At 41.1% G+C, this 14,572-nt stretch overlaps 1 protein-coding gene across 1 annotated transcript in view; it reads right to left on the bottom strand.

The window, feature by feature from the left end:
* Positions 1-1,968: 1,968 nt before the first annotated feature.
* The window catches only part of KDM3A (lysine demethylase 3A), a gene marked incomplete at its 3' end in the record, with an annotated part of 32,997 nt that continues 20,393 nt past the window's right edge, over positions 1,969-14,572 (bottom strand). The window contains exons 12-25 of the mRNA XM_081999180.1: positions 13,314-13,466; positions 12,993-13,088; positions 12,512-12,639; positions 10,498-10,684; positions 9,854-10,023; positions 8,776-9,012; positions 8,207-8,378; positions 7,173-7,263; positions 6,458-6,588; positions 4,706-4,825; positions 4,475-4,614; positions 2,820-2,996; positions 2,603-2,737; positions 1,969-2,049 (exon numbers count right to left, since the gene is read on the bottom strand). Of these exons, the coding sequence (XP_081855306.1) occupies positions 1,969-2,049; positions 2,603-2,737; positions 2,820-2,996; positions 4,475-4,614; positions 4,706-4,825; positions 6,458-6,588; positions 7,173-7,263; positions 8,207-8,378; positions 8,776-9,012; positions 9,854-10,023; positions 10,498-10,684; positions 12,512-12,639; positions 12,993-13,088; positions 13,314-13,466 (2,018 nt within the window). The remainder of the gene's footprint in view (positions 2,050-2,602; positions 2,738-2,819; positions 2,997-4,474; positions 4,615-4,705; positions 4,826-6,457; positions 6,589-7,172; positions 7,264-8,206; positions 8,379-8,775; positions 9,013-9,853; positions 10,024-10,497; positions 10,685-12,511; positions 12,640-12,992; positions 13,089-13,313; positions 13,467-14,572) is intronic.

The raw sequence follows: 14,572 nt of genomic DNA, 5'->3' as shown, positions 1-14,572 counted from the left end.
CAAGTGGCCCCTCTCTCTCACCTGTGAACACATCAATGCCACAGGAGCCTCAGAGGCAAAGGGAAGAGTTTATAATTTTAAGGAAGACTTGCCAAAAGAAAACTAAGCCTATAAATAATTGTGTTCCCACAGCAAGGGTAGAGGAAGAGACAAGGCACACAGACACCTGGGTGTCATCCAGCAGCTTCCAGTTTCAGTCATAAGCCACCAGGCACAGCCACAGCAGGCACAGCTGCCCCTGTGCTTCAGGGCTGTGTACTCATTTAGAGAACTTGAATTCAAGTGCTCCATCTCTACCTCAAACTTAAGAATGGACACATAGGACTATTTGTTTGTTGTGGTCTTAAAAATCCAGAGAGGACAGATCAGAAAGAAAAAAAAGAAAAGTAGCTGAAGAGTTAATAAGATGGGGTAGGCAATAAAAAACCAATTGAACAGCAGCATATTGGTAAAAGAGTTCAAAATCCAACTTCAACAATGGGTCTTTTCATACATATACAGGTGCATAAGTGTGTACAAGATCAGCACAACTCACTCAGGTGAGGTACCTGTATGCCAGCTCCCTACAACTACCCCAGCTGGCTCCAAGAAAAGCAATTAGACTGCTTTATTTCATTTGCTTCAGACTTGATACTGCAAGAAGACCCAGCTGAAGTGGATACTTAACTAGCCCAAGCACAGAATGCCAAATCAAGGTTTTATGGCTCTTCCTTAGACAAGCCAGCTGAAGCAATTAGGAACAAGCTAGTGTTTTTACTGTCAGAGGCCTCAGCAAGGAAAGGTGGAGGGACATTCTCCCTGAACACAGCACTGACCCACAGCTGTTCAGCAGAGTTTAAAGCCAGCAGCATAAGCCAAGTGAACAGGAACATTTCCCTGCACAGGGAGAACAGCACAGCACTCACACCGCCTCACAGCGGCCTCGATTCCTCACTCTGTGAGCTGTAAATGGTCACAGAGACCTGCAGGTCTGACACACAAAGGGACCTGCCCTGCAGCAGGCTGCCGTGCGATAACTGCACAGCAACTCTATTTGTGTTTTGCTGCAAAACTGATTTGATGCAGATCATAGTACTGGCAGCGGCTGAGAAGCAGTGGTCAAGCGAAGTCATGCTTCAGTTAACCAAAACAAAAAGCTATGAACAGATCTGTCACTAAATTCAGTACCCTAAGCCTTTAGATATTTTAAAAAACCCAGTATGAACAGCAGTATACAACACACAACTTGCTTTTGCATTCCAAAGCACTGCATCAAATGCATTACATTGTAAAGAGTCAACTGAAGAAGGCAGGCAAGGAACAGTATCTGAAATAGAAGAATTTTATGTAGACCATTCAGTGTTAAAAACCAGAGAATCAAACATCAGTTCAAATTAAAGAGCAGTTTCAAACAGAAGACATTTGATTAAAAGTTTCTTTTAACATTTAGAAATTTAAATACATTTACCTAAAGATGGTTAACCCCCATCTCTATGTTACTATACAATAGCTTAAAGCTACTTTTAAATGCTAGTTCTATGTTAACATGAAATTCCAGAACTGCATTCTTATTTTTATGTAAATTGGTTATTAAATTGGGTGACTCCATACTTCCTCCCACCCCAAAATAAATTTTAAAAATTGGAGCTTTACAATGTCTTGAATAATATTTTTCAAATGAGTAATTTGGAATAGTTCCCGACAGTTCTATAGGAGGTATTTTGTACAGTTTGGAGAGCAACTCCATATAAAGTTCTATTGCAACTGAGCATTCACAGTATGCCACAGTCCATACATATTACTACATATACATATCAGGTTTGTAAACATTGGAAGAATACACAGAACATAGTACCACAATCCTCTGGTACTGCTGAAAGGAAGATGAGGTAACATTCATATAATCTCAAAGTCCACAGAGGTCCTGACTGAGTAGTTAAAACAGCTGCCAACGCTTCTGTTTCATAGTGTGTGTTAAGGCTTTCTACTTTACGGTCTGCTAAGGCTGGATTCGTTAGCTCTCAGTATCCCAACTGCATCTTTAACAGCGTGGTATATGACATTCTTCACCTAGGAGGAATGAAAAGGCCTTTAGTCTTACAAGTAGACAGCATGTCTAGGGTCAGGCTGGAAGCCTCTGATGCACAGAAAAACACTCACATGACCCTCCCACTTCCCCACGCCCCGTGCAGCTCTCAGTTTAAACACACACATCTGCACGAGCTTCATGTCAGCACTAACTCGTGAAAATAAGGTTCAAATTCTAACTGAAACCCTGTAGCCTGAGGAGAGCATTGCAAGCTCAGCTAGAGGGAAAACAAAAGAAATGGAAGAAGGAAACATTTTAAAAGAATCTCCGGAGAAGCTTCAGGCAGCTTCCTCAAAACTACTAAAAATGAGTAACGATTCCAAGGCCCATGGGAATTCCTCTTCACAATCCAATGCATTAAAGATGATCTGAACATGAAAGCAACTTGTTTTGCGTGGACAGCTGAATCTTTACCTTAGGGGTTTGGTGAAGGTTGTTTTGTGGGTTTTGGTGTAGGGTTTTTCTTCTTTTTTTTTTTTTTTTTTTTTAAAGTGTTAAGAGGGGCAGGGTTCATCTTGAGCATTGGTAGGTTACCTGCAATTTATCTTCATGGTTCGTATGCGTATGCGACAGATATCTAAATTCCTGAGTGAGCCAGAAGCAATGTTTGACGTGCTCTGGGGATACAAAGTCTTCTGCAACTTTAATACAACTGTACAAATTATGAACCTAGGGAGAACAAACAAGCATTAGCCATGTGCTCAAACGTCTGCCCAAGTGGCCAGGCTGTAATAGTGTCCCTGGGCCTTGCCTGGTGTGGAGCTCCTGCTGGAATGAAAACTACGTCTCCTAGAAACTGTACAATAGCCCAGCCTTGAACTCCATACTCCTGATGAAGGCGTTTCCTTAGCGATCGGTCCAAGTACCAACTCTGATCATGAATGGGATCGTGATCTACAGGGTTTTCTTGACCTTGTTCTTCCGCAACCTGAAAAGTCACAAGACAACAGGTATAACGTACCAGTCTCATTGGACCACCGAGACCTATCTGTGGTATTCCATATGCGCGCATGCCAGATAGAACGACTTGTGCCATGTGCTCAGATGTAAGAGTTACGCAGTAAAAGGTTTGGATTCTTATTCAGTCCTTGGTTTGCTTGCAGTCCCTCTTGCTTCACAGATGCATTGCAAATATGGATATAGGAAATGCAAGTGAATCAAATTTACAGTAAGAAGCAGCAGAAGGGTTGACTCACGTGTGTTCACAGTGGGAATCACTGCCATAGACTGAATCAACACTACTACAGCCTGTAACTGGAGAAAACATACTGAGTGTGGAATTCAGTGGGTGTATGCCCTGAAGCCAGCACTAGTCCCTGTGCTCGCTGACCAAAACAGAGGACACTAAATAGACTTTCAGGAGAAGTGAGGCTGGGAGGCACAACAAGTGCTTTCGAAGAGAAATTTTTGAGGGGTGTGGGAAGAGAATTTGTGAAAAAAATTACAGTATAAATCCAATTTGCTGTGGCATTCATTTACACCCAGACTGTAGCCCAAAACTCATTCAGGAGGAGATAAACCACCTGGCTCTAGTCCAAGACAAGCTGCTGAAAGCCTCACGCCTGCAGGCAAGTATGCTACAAGAGACCAAGAAGAGGCGAGAGAGATGTCAAAACTCAAAATGTCAATGCTTATCAAATTCAGTATCATGTGTTATCAGGTCTAAGATTCGTTCTTTGTTAATACTAACCAAATCTGCTGTAGCCTCTCAAGTTTCTGCTCAAGAGAGTAATCAGGCTGACAAGGCCAACAGTTGTTCAGATCATCCCATTCATCCTTCTAAACACCAACTCTTTCCACTTTTAGAGCACCAAAGAAGTTCCAGAATTAAGACCACCAAAAACTCTGGACCATTTGTGGTGAATTTAAGTACCAAAACAAGCCCTTTTGGATGTAGTATCACATCTCTACTAAACCTTTAACTCCCAAGAAAACATCACCCTCATGCTTTTCTCTTAATCCAAACCTCATAAAGGTATGGAAAGAAAAGGGTAGGAAAAGGGAGAGAACAAGGAAGGACTTTATGCACCACATATTGCTCTGATGTTTCCCAAGAAGATCTCACATGCATGCTTTTACGAAGGATCTAGTTTAAGATTAAACTGTATTTTTGTTTAAATCTAAACCAGATGGTTTTTTGTTCGTTACATAACATCATTACTTGTGCCATAACAAGCGTGGGCAAAAGCAGTGTATCTACGTGCAGGATAACTTCAAGCTTCGACTCGCTGCCCTCCTCAGACCCTACATGATTCCCGGCAGCTGAGAATTTGTCTGGCATACAACTCAAGTACATTTGTTTCCAGAACATCTGGGATAGAAAGGAGAAGAAAAGTCCAGGGATACATATTTGTGAGCCTATACAGACAGAGGATGATTTTTTTTTTTAAGATACAACAAACTTACCTTTTTAAGGAATTCCCGGATCTTCTCTGTATCTTTAGCAGCATAAATGTGCCACAGAGCTCCAGGTTTTTCTCGACTTTCAGTAAAACGCTTAATTGTCAATTCATCAGAATCACCGTCTTGTATGGTTTTAAGCACTTCTGTTGAGAGTAAACATGAGCTTTAGGAGGACTAAAGGACCTTCCCTCCAACCACAGAAATAACCTCCCCAAAACGCAAGAAAGACTTTACCTTCTTCTTGATCAGCCTGGCCTTTGGGGATACCCACATAAACCATAACATTAGCTGCATCAGACACATCTAAATGGAGGTTTGTTGTGCCGTATTTTCTATCCTCTGGTGTTATTAAGCCTGAAAAAAAAGTAGCAGGTACACTAGTAAGACAAAAAGAAACCTTATGCCCTTCTCAGAAGCACTATTTGAAAAGGCCAGAGGGCTTTTACATTTATCAGCAAATTATTCCAGTACAGCTATATGCTTTTTATCCAGGACCTTCCCCATCTTGTTTGTGTCTTCCCAGGCAATTAGTTTTAGAATCCCAGAATAGTTTGGGTTGGAAGAACCTTCAAAGGCCATCTAGTCCAACCCCCCTGCAGTAAGCAGGGACATCTTCAACTAGAGCAGGTTGCTCAGAGCCCCGTCCAGCCTGACCTGGAATGTTTCCAGGAATGAGGCATTGACCACCTCTCTGGGCAACCTGTGCCAGGGTTTCACCACCCTCACTGGGAAAAATTTCTTCCTTATGTCCAGTCTAAATCTACCCACTTTTAGTTTAAAACCATCAGCCCTTGTGCCATTGCAACAGGCCCTGCTAAGAAGTCTGTCCCCATCTTTCTTACAAGCCCCCTTTAAGCCCTGGCAGCTGCAATAAGGTCTCCCCAGAGCCTTCTCTGCTCCAGGCTGAACAACCCCAGCTCTCCCAGCCTGTCCTCCCAGCAGAGCTGTTCCAGCCCTCGGAGCATTTTGGTGGCCTCCTCTGGACCCTCTCCAACAGGTCCATGTCTCTCCTGTGCCGAGGGCTCCAGAGCTGGACGCAGCACTGCAGGGAGGTCTCCTCAGAGCAGAGCAGAGGGGCAGAATCCCCTCCCTCGCCCTGCTGGCCACGTGGCTTTGGATGCAGCCCAGGACACGGTTGGCCTTCTGGGCTACAAGCACATGTTGCTGGCTCACGTCCAGCTTTTCACCCACCAGTACCCCAAAGTCCTTCTCAGCAGGGCTGCTCTCAGTCCCTTCATCCCCCAGCCTGTACTGATACAGGGCTTTGCCCCAACACAGGTGCAAGACCCTGCACTTGGCCTTGTTGAACCTCATGAGGTTCACACAGGCCCATTCCTCAAGCTTGTCCAGGTCCCTCTGGACAAGGCTGCCACATCAATCTGTATCCATACCTAGCCTGTATGACATATAAAAGTCATATTTAAGTCCTGCTAGAAGAAGGTCTCTATAGCAGTTTCGAATAAAGCAATCTCAGGAACAGTGACTCTAAAAGGCAGCTGCTACAGTATTTACTAGCCACAATCTCTTTACTGGCCATGATCTCGCTTGAAGTTTTAAACACCTTTTAAATGACAACAGATGAACTCACTGTAGAAAGAACTGCTCAAGAAGAGATTAAAAACTAAATGATACTGTCCAAAAAGGAGCTGTAAAGGAGAAGTAACAAAAGTGATACAGCCGGAAGTAGCAAAACAACAAATACACATGGGCAGCTATAGGAAAGAGAGGTTATGTATACACATGTGCAACAAGTTGATTGGAAGACTGGGAATAGATATTATTGGCTTGAAACATCTGGACAAAAAACATGTAATAGAATCATATAATGCTCTGGACATCACTAATACCTTTAAGTGAGCCAAAATTAGGTTTTCAGGTCAATGGGATTAATCAAGCTGTCTACAACAGCAAGGATTCTTCTGATTTACAGTAAATGTTAATTTGAATGGGTAGTCAATGTGACCTTTAGAGTGAAAAATTCCTTACCGTATGCATTGTACATCTTAGGGCCCAAATCTGGTCGTACAAAATAGTTGGGAAGTCGAGAGGCAAGGTTGAGCTTGCCACCTCTCCTAGTGTATTCTGGCAATGGAATATTTTTCATCAAATCATCAAACCTGAAGTAATATAGCACATGTTAGTGTTACGAACTGAATAATAAAAAAAAGTAGACTAAAATAGACTGCAACAAAAGCTTTCTCCAGTCAAGCAACTGCACTCCTGCCCCCCAGGGGGTTTACTGGACACCACAAAAAGGAACGAAACAAGACACAGGAATACAGCAGATAAATTTTTAACTGCTTTGGAGCAATGCTATTGCCGTGTGTAATACTCTATTTGATATTAATTGAGATGAAGTCAGAATACTTAAATAGGTTTGACAAAAAAATAAGCTTCAGCTGAACTTAAGATTTCAAAATGACTCAAGGCTTTTAGGAAGCTTCCAATGTTTAACCAATCATTAGCTGGTTTAGGTACTCACTTTACTTGGCAATAAACACAATGAACTACATAAACATTTATCATAAAACTTGTCAAGCATTTCCAGCCATGTCAGGCATCTCTGAGAAACAAAATGGTTCACATGTGACCAGCTGCTTCTTGAAGCTGAAGCAGGTATCAAAACGTAACAGTTTTTCTACATTCGTCACCCTGGGAGTATACCACACAGATGATGAACAGTTTCTTTGTAAATTCATACCGAGAAGGCATCATATCTCTGAAGTCTTCTCCTGGAGGCCAGTCTTTAAGCTTCAACACCATTGGCTCTCCTTCTTCTGTTCTCAGGCGATCTATTGTCAGATATTAAGAAGTCTCCATTTTTAGAAGTTGTACAACTCAAAATCCAAAGAATCAAGACAAAAGAAATCCTTATCTTAGTTTAAAATCATGTTCATTCCACAACTATTCATGTAGAACCAAAGACACGTAGTTGACCTGACATCACAGTTTGGTACTACTGTTATGACAGTAAGGAGTTTTCAGACTAGACAAGTAGCCTTTACCAGCTCCCCTCCCCAAGCACATTCTGCAGTTTAGCTCAGGCATCTGTTTGTGTTTGAGGCTAGAGTAGCTGGTAATAAAGCCAAATCTTTTCAAAGATCAAGTAGCAAAAAAGAAAGGTGTAAGTGAGCCTTCCAGCTCCCACTCTTCTTGCTCCAAGTACCAAATTCCAGAAGTTTACATCACACAAATTAAGTAGAACCCATGATGCCATAGCAAGTACTAATTCTCCTGGAAAGTTTGTAGCTAGAAGTGAAAACAATACCAAACCTCATGCTTGCCACCCCTAGACCCATTTTTATACAGAGTAACTTTGGTTCCTTAGGAACAAAAGGCACCTGCAAGTTAAAACAGCAAAATCCAATTACCTTGCGAGCACCAATCCCACACATGCTCTTTTATGTTTCACTCAACTGGGCAAAAAAGCTGACAGGTGAACCTACTTGCTAGGAAGATCCCAAACTTTCTCAGAATGCTTCCCCAGAAGACTAAAGGCAGCCAACCATACTCCTGAAGGAGAGTCCTCCGTGGGGCTGACAATTTCTATCCAGTCCACCATCCCACAAGGATACACTGTGAGAATACATTGCAGACACACTGTCCAGGATGAAGAGAAAGCCTGGAGTGTCTTTACGCTGCTTGAGGCTGCTTAAGGATAACAAAATTTGGGCTAGGGCAAGATTATCATTACTGAATATTCTTCCTACTGGAACAAAAATTCACACTACTTACTTGAAATATCTTCAAATCCATCCCAGAAATCCCCTACAGTAGCTCCAGTGATGATTTCATTGGTCCTGCAGTTAACCAGATCTGCTTCCTGTTGGCCAAATTCCTTCCTAAAGGACTCTGGTCTCCAGAGGTCTGCATTTAATTTGTGATGCACTCCTGACACCATTACAGGCTATGAAGAAGAATATATTCTGAAGAATTATTAAACACCAAAAATTCTCATTCCAACCAGAATAGGGTAATGGACAAAATGTACTGAACATTTGAACACATGCACTTCGTGAACATTGTGTTTTCCAAAAGAAATGCTCAGCCTGCCTTACCAGAATTATGCTATGCATTTGATCATTCTTTATTTCAAGCTATGAGGCAGCTTTTTATACAGAGCTGTAAGTTCAGCAGTGTGCTTAGAAACTGATTTCAAATAGCAACATCCTTCATCCAAGGATTTAGCAGCATTCATGTAGTACACTTTATGAAGGTTTAGCATTGCAGTGTCTGTGCCTGCACTTCAGCTAAAGGGCAAAGCATATGAACTGAAAATGGAGAAAGCAGAAAAACAGAGATACCTGTCCCTGCTTCCAGCACTCCCGGAAGACATTCCAATTACTTTCATTGTTGGGATCTTGAAGACATAGCAAGCGGTTATCACATAACCAGTAGTGAGGTGTATCAAAGCCCATTATCGTAGGCTTTATAGTCAATCCTTGAGGTTTCTTAGGCAAGTCTGTAATGGTTCTATTTTGCACCAGGGAAGCGAAAATGTCATCAAGGATTTTGGGTGTACTCTTCAGTCCATTGTCTGTCTGATTTAAAAAAAAAAAAAACAGAAGAAAGAAAGAACAGAAAAGAAGTTGGTGTACTTTTCTGTTGCTTTGTCCTTTGCACTGCAGACTTTAAAGATGACAACATACATTTAATATTGCTGAAGATATTGCCACTCAAAATTTTTCACTTGAGCTCACAATGATGCAGAGAAACAAAAATGTGCAGAACTTATCTAGAAACTCACCATGATTAAATGCCAACGCCATTTCTGACACTCTGTCTACAGCATTCTGCTGTAAGAAGTTCTACTCTGATTTACATTTCAGCAATGCTGCAGAAAACCATGAAATACAGCATGGAACAGGACTTTCTTTGTACCAAAGAACAGAAACGCAATTTCATCATGGGAGTCTCAAAGCCAATATTTTACCCCACCATTTTGAAGTCATATGCATAAGAGCAAACAAAGTCCAGGAACATCTCAAGTGAACCAGTCTGTACATGAGGTATGAGAAAGATAGTCACCCACCACAGAATGTTTTTCCTTCCATCTGTAAGTTCCTTGAGGCTTCTTTTTTGAGTCTAAGGGACATGCCAATCCATGCACCTGCCAGACACTATCTTAAGTAACTTCATCTGCTTTATCACTTGGTTCCCAATCCCTCACTAAGCAAGACTTGCTGATAGCACCACTAAGATACTACTCTAGAAAGCACTAACTGGAGCACTGCAATATAGACACTGAATTAAGTCCTTTTTCCCAAATGAAGCCACAATTTTCTTACTGTGACTTATGTCTGCAGTAGCTGTTCACAGGTTTAGAACAGTAGTCTAAGCCTGCTATCAACCCAAACCTGTAAACCAAAATTTTTCATATACCTTTCCTCCAGAAGAGTTCAACAGATTCCGCAAAAAACCTGTGTTATTGTTGCTCACAGGTGTTAATATTGCACTGTTGAATGTCTGCAGGGCTGCAGCAGGCTTAGCTAAAGTTGGGAGTGTCTGAAGAGGTTTATTTTCACTCTTTGAAATAGGTATGAGGAGTTTCTCTGAAACAAAGAAAAGAACACATCTGAGAATGAAGAAAGAATTAATCCTCTGAACCATGAGAAGTATATGCTTTGGATTTTTATTTTAAGACAAGATACCACTATATGCATACAGGTATGTATGTACATATATCTCTCCTCAATATGTGCAGATGAAATATTCCTTTCACTTAACTTTCTTCAATACTCCAGAGTTTTTAAAATCACAGAGTCTAAAATAAATACATTCTCAAACTGGATTTTCAAGAATATTTGCATCAATGGGATGTTAATCCAGTTTTCAAAAATGAATACGCTAACCCTGCCAGGTTTTCCTCCAAGTCATTGCCATGGACCAGTCTTGCTGTACAGGCACTGAACACCCGTCCCAGCAGGCTGATTATATCATCTGAGCGCAAGATATTGCTGCATCTGATCTATAGTCTTCTGACAAACATCCACAAAGGGTTTACTCTTCACTGGTTCTACACATACCTTTGTTTTCTTTATTCACGTTTCCACTTGTTAGGTTTGACAGCCAACTTAATGAAGGAGAAGTATTTACTGAAGCAGTTTGTTTACTTCCAATTGCTGATTTTAGAGGAGGGTCATGTGTAGTGACTTGTGGGCTCAGGACAAAACTGTTATGTTGAAGGCTGGTCCTCTCTCCAGGTACTAAGTTCTGAAAAAACAAAATGAGAACTGGATTAGACACAAACGTTCTACTCAAGAAGGGGAGGGAAGCCCTTCCAAGTCCAATTTCATTCTGTTACCCAAAAATGGTTTAGCCCTTCAAAAAATATCTGATCTCCAGAAGAGGTCAGCATTGCATCTCAGTATTGGTCAGATGAGGATCCATCAGGATTTGGGATGTCCTGACTTCAAGAGCAGGCAACAGAGTCCATCACCCCTCAAGAGAAGCACAGAAAGCTGATTTTCCCAGATGCATTTTCCAGGACTGCTTTGGGAACCAAATACCATTTTAATAGCTGCTCTCCCACAATTCTAGTGATGCTGCAGATCAGGGCTAAGCTGGAGGTCTAGTTCAGTAGATTAAGACAAATATATAGGGCTCCTAAATCTTTGTCTTAAGAAGGTGGCAAAAGTCGACTCGCCTGCCAGGTCTAAAATACACCTGCATATGAGTGCAGCATTGGCCTGGCCAGCACAACCCAAGCACAGGACCTATTGTGCAGCTGATCTATCTACTTGTTTGGAGATTCTTGGTAACAGGCTAACCAGAACTACTGCTTTAGCCTAGGATTCCTGCGTGACTGGCTAAATTTTTCCTCTAGGCTCAAAGACTTTCCAGTAAAGAAATTATTCTGCACCTGCATCTACCTCTTGCTAGAATCTTTATTTTGCCTCTCAATGATGGCTGACACTTGTTAAGGATTCCAAACATAATATAAAATGCCTCAAACTTTAGTAAGCTTATCCTCACACAACCAGTGCAGTGACATAAAATGAAGTGATATTTACCTAATTTTACAGAAAAAAGTACAGAGAAATTTCGATGCAGCTGTTTGTCCAGGGTCACAGAGTAAATCTCAAGAAACAAGACTGAAGCTAGTCAGTAGTAGGCTAACTTTTGACCCACATAACTATCTCCCTTGTTTTTAACACTTTACACTTTTGCCTCTTCTATCGATGACCATCACCAACATAAAGTTCACCCTGCTAATTACACTCAAGATATTTTATTCGCAAAATAAGTTTATGAATAAGCATATAGCAAAATTAAAACTACATCATTCAAAGGACACTGGTTTCTTGCAAGACTCTGCAAATCTAAGTGATTAATTTATGCTATATTTCAGAAAGCAAAAAATTACTACATTCATTTACAAATAAACATATCCACAAAACTAAACCCTTCTTCGTATTTTCATACCGATTAGGACTAGTTACCCAGATAATCTGAACTTGATGGTGGATGGATGTTTGTTTTTTAATATAACGAGCAGCAAACTTGCTACCAGCATTCCTAGAGTAATTAATACTTCTCCACATTGCTCTAGTCCTCACAATTTTATTAATGTTTAGTCCTTTTATGAGTTGCAGTGCTCTTCCACCCTACTTATTGTTTTAGATGTCACATGTATTACATATCCAGGACCCAAGGGATAGCCTACACTTGCCAGCCATTCCCACTTGTCTGTTCTTAAGACTTTTTACAAAAGAGTTCTCTCAATCTAATCCTATTTTTGCTATTAAAAAAATCCTCAGTGAGCATTTTTCAAGGACAGGTCACTCACTGAGATATTGGTGAGACATTGGGTCAAAGGGGCCCAATGAGATTTCCCCCAAAACTTAAAAGAAGAGATGAACCAGAAAGATGAATATTGAATACAAATACTGAACAAAAACCTACATGCTGGGGTTATCAGCACTGGTCAGGACTGGCATACCTACAAAGTCAATTACCACTGGCTTCAAATCTGGGTAGACTGAGGCAAACCTATGGATATTCCAGCTACACAGACATGGTGTGAGACAGTAGTAATACCTGTTTTGAATCCTCCTTTAGAGTTGGCTTTGATAGTGCCTTGAACTGCTTATTTGCACAAGGACAATTTGCCTTTATTCCCCATTTTGTTCTTACAGAGTGTACAATATCACCAACATCATAGAGAGCTGAAGGAAAAGAATCATTAGTGAGCTCACATGTAATTAGAACATCCAGCATTCAATACCAGTTTTTAAGAAATTGTGTATGCTATGCAGTTAAACAATAGTACTGAACACAGTTCATCTTTAAACAGATTTTTTCTACTTCTTTGTAAAGGTCAAAGATAATAAAGTAGTACTAAGTAGATAGGCTATTTCAGTCTTTGGACTGAAATCTTTAGACAATACTAAGCTTTGACTAACTCTATTACTCAAAGAAAAGTTTCTAAAAAAGCCACTCAGTACAATAACAACAACTTACAAAAGACAGCAAAAGCCTACAACACAATTTTTTCATCCCAACCAAATATTTAAGATACCTTTTCCAGGAATTATTTGTGTAGGCATTAGATTCTCTGGTTCATGTACCTGCCCCTTCACACATTTAAACCAGGAGAAAGTATCTGAGTCATCATCTGTAAAACAAAACCATTAAATTGTTTTATTAGTATGTCTTTCATCTTCCTCTGGAAAGCTACATATTTTAATGTTATTGTTATGACAAAACACAGGCTTACAACATGCTCTTTTCATTGGGAAAGCTTATTGTCTGTTGTTCAACGTTGTTACTGACTTTTAAGTTCAAAATACAGGTTCTTTCCCCTCTCCTCTTTATTTAAAGCAGCAATATGTATTCTCACCTTCATGTAAGCTTTTTTTCTTCATCCTGTAACAATCCACACACACACCAAAGCCGCACTTCGAGCAGACCCAATGAAGGTTGAAGATTGTGGTGTCACAGACATCACACATCTCTCGAACTCCACGAACTGCACGCTTCCAGGCTACCTGTCCTGTGGTAATTGACAGATTAGTCAAAGCATTAGTTTAAACACAACAAAAGAGTTGCATGTTAAATATAGCTACATTAAAATACTTCAGTGATATAAGACTCAGACTTGGTTTTGTATTGGAACTCTAGAACAAAGCCTTTGCTTTGATCCAGAAAAGCAGTTCCAGAATGGAGTCTAAGCAGATAAGACCATTTCACCTTCTCCTGTGCAGCACCAACTACATCTGTTACTCCTGGTATGTATTTGCCAAAGTTAACATGCACACTGCTGGCATTCTCCTAAGTGGAAATTCCACAGCCACCCTAGAAAAAATTAAGGTACTACTAACAAGCCAAGCTTACTGTCTAGCTTGACACAACCAGCTCATGCTTGTTCTCTATCGAACAGCATAGTGGGCAAGTAGCTTGCTCTCTTTTAGTAGGTGATTCTACACATTCGTATGTGTGTATCAGACCTTCTCAAAATGATCATCTGCTCAGTTGTTCTTCTCTGAAGAACTAACCACAGCTGTTCAGGCTTCTTACATATGCATTGTGTTCCACCTTTCTTCACCCCAAGTTACTTTAGTTCACTCAAAACATCACAAATGTTGACAGTATCTTCCAAAAAATTACAAGCCCTTCCAGAGGTCCATTATGTACATATTATTTTAGACTGATCTTAATTTAATTGTCATAGAACCATTTGGGTTGGAAGGGACCTTTAAAGGTCATCTAGTCCAACCCCCGCTGCAGTGAGCAGGGACATCTTCAGCTAGAGCAGGTTGCTCGGAGGCCCATCCAGCCCGACCTGGAATGTTGCCAGGGATGGGGTATCTACCACTTCGCTAGGCAACCTGGGCCAGGGTTTCACCACCCTCACTGGGAAAAATTTCTTATGTCCAGTCTAAATCTACCTCTTCCAGCTTAAAATCATTACCCCTTGCGCCATTGCAACAGGCCCTGCTAAGAAGTCTGTCCACAGTTTTCTTACAAGCCCCCTTTAAGCACTGGCCGGCTGCAATAAGGTCTCCCCAGAGCCTTCTCTGCTCCAGGCTGAACAACTCCAACTCTCCCAGCCTGTCCTCCCAGCAGAGCTGTTCCAGCCCTCGGAGCATTTCTGTGACC

Source organism: Phaethon aethereus, assembly GCF_964289735.1.
Source record: "Phaethon aethereus genome assembly, chromosome: 4".
NCBI lineage: Eukaryota > Metazoa > Chordata > Aves > Phaethontiformes > Phaethontidae > Phaethon > Phaethon aethereus.
The sequence above is the reverse complement of the archived record's forward strand: the minus strand, read 5'-3'. Positions and strand labels throughout refer to the sequence as shown.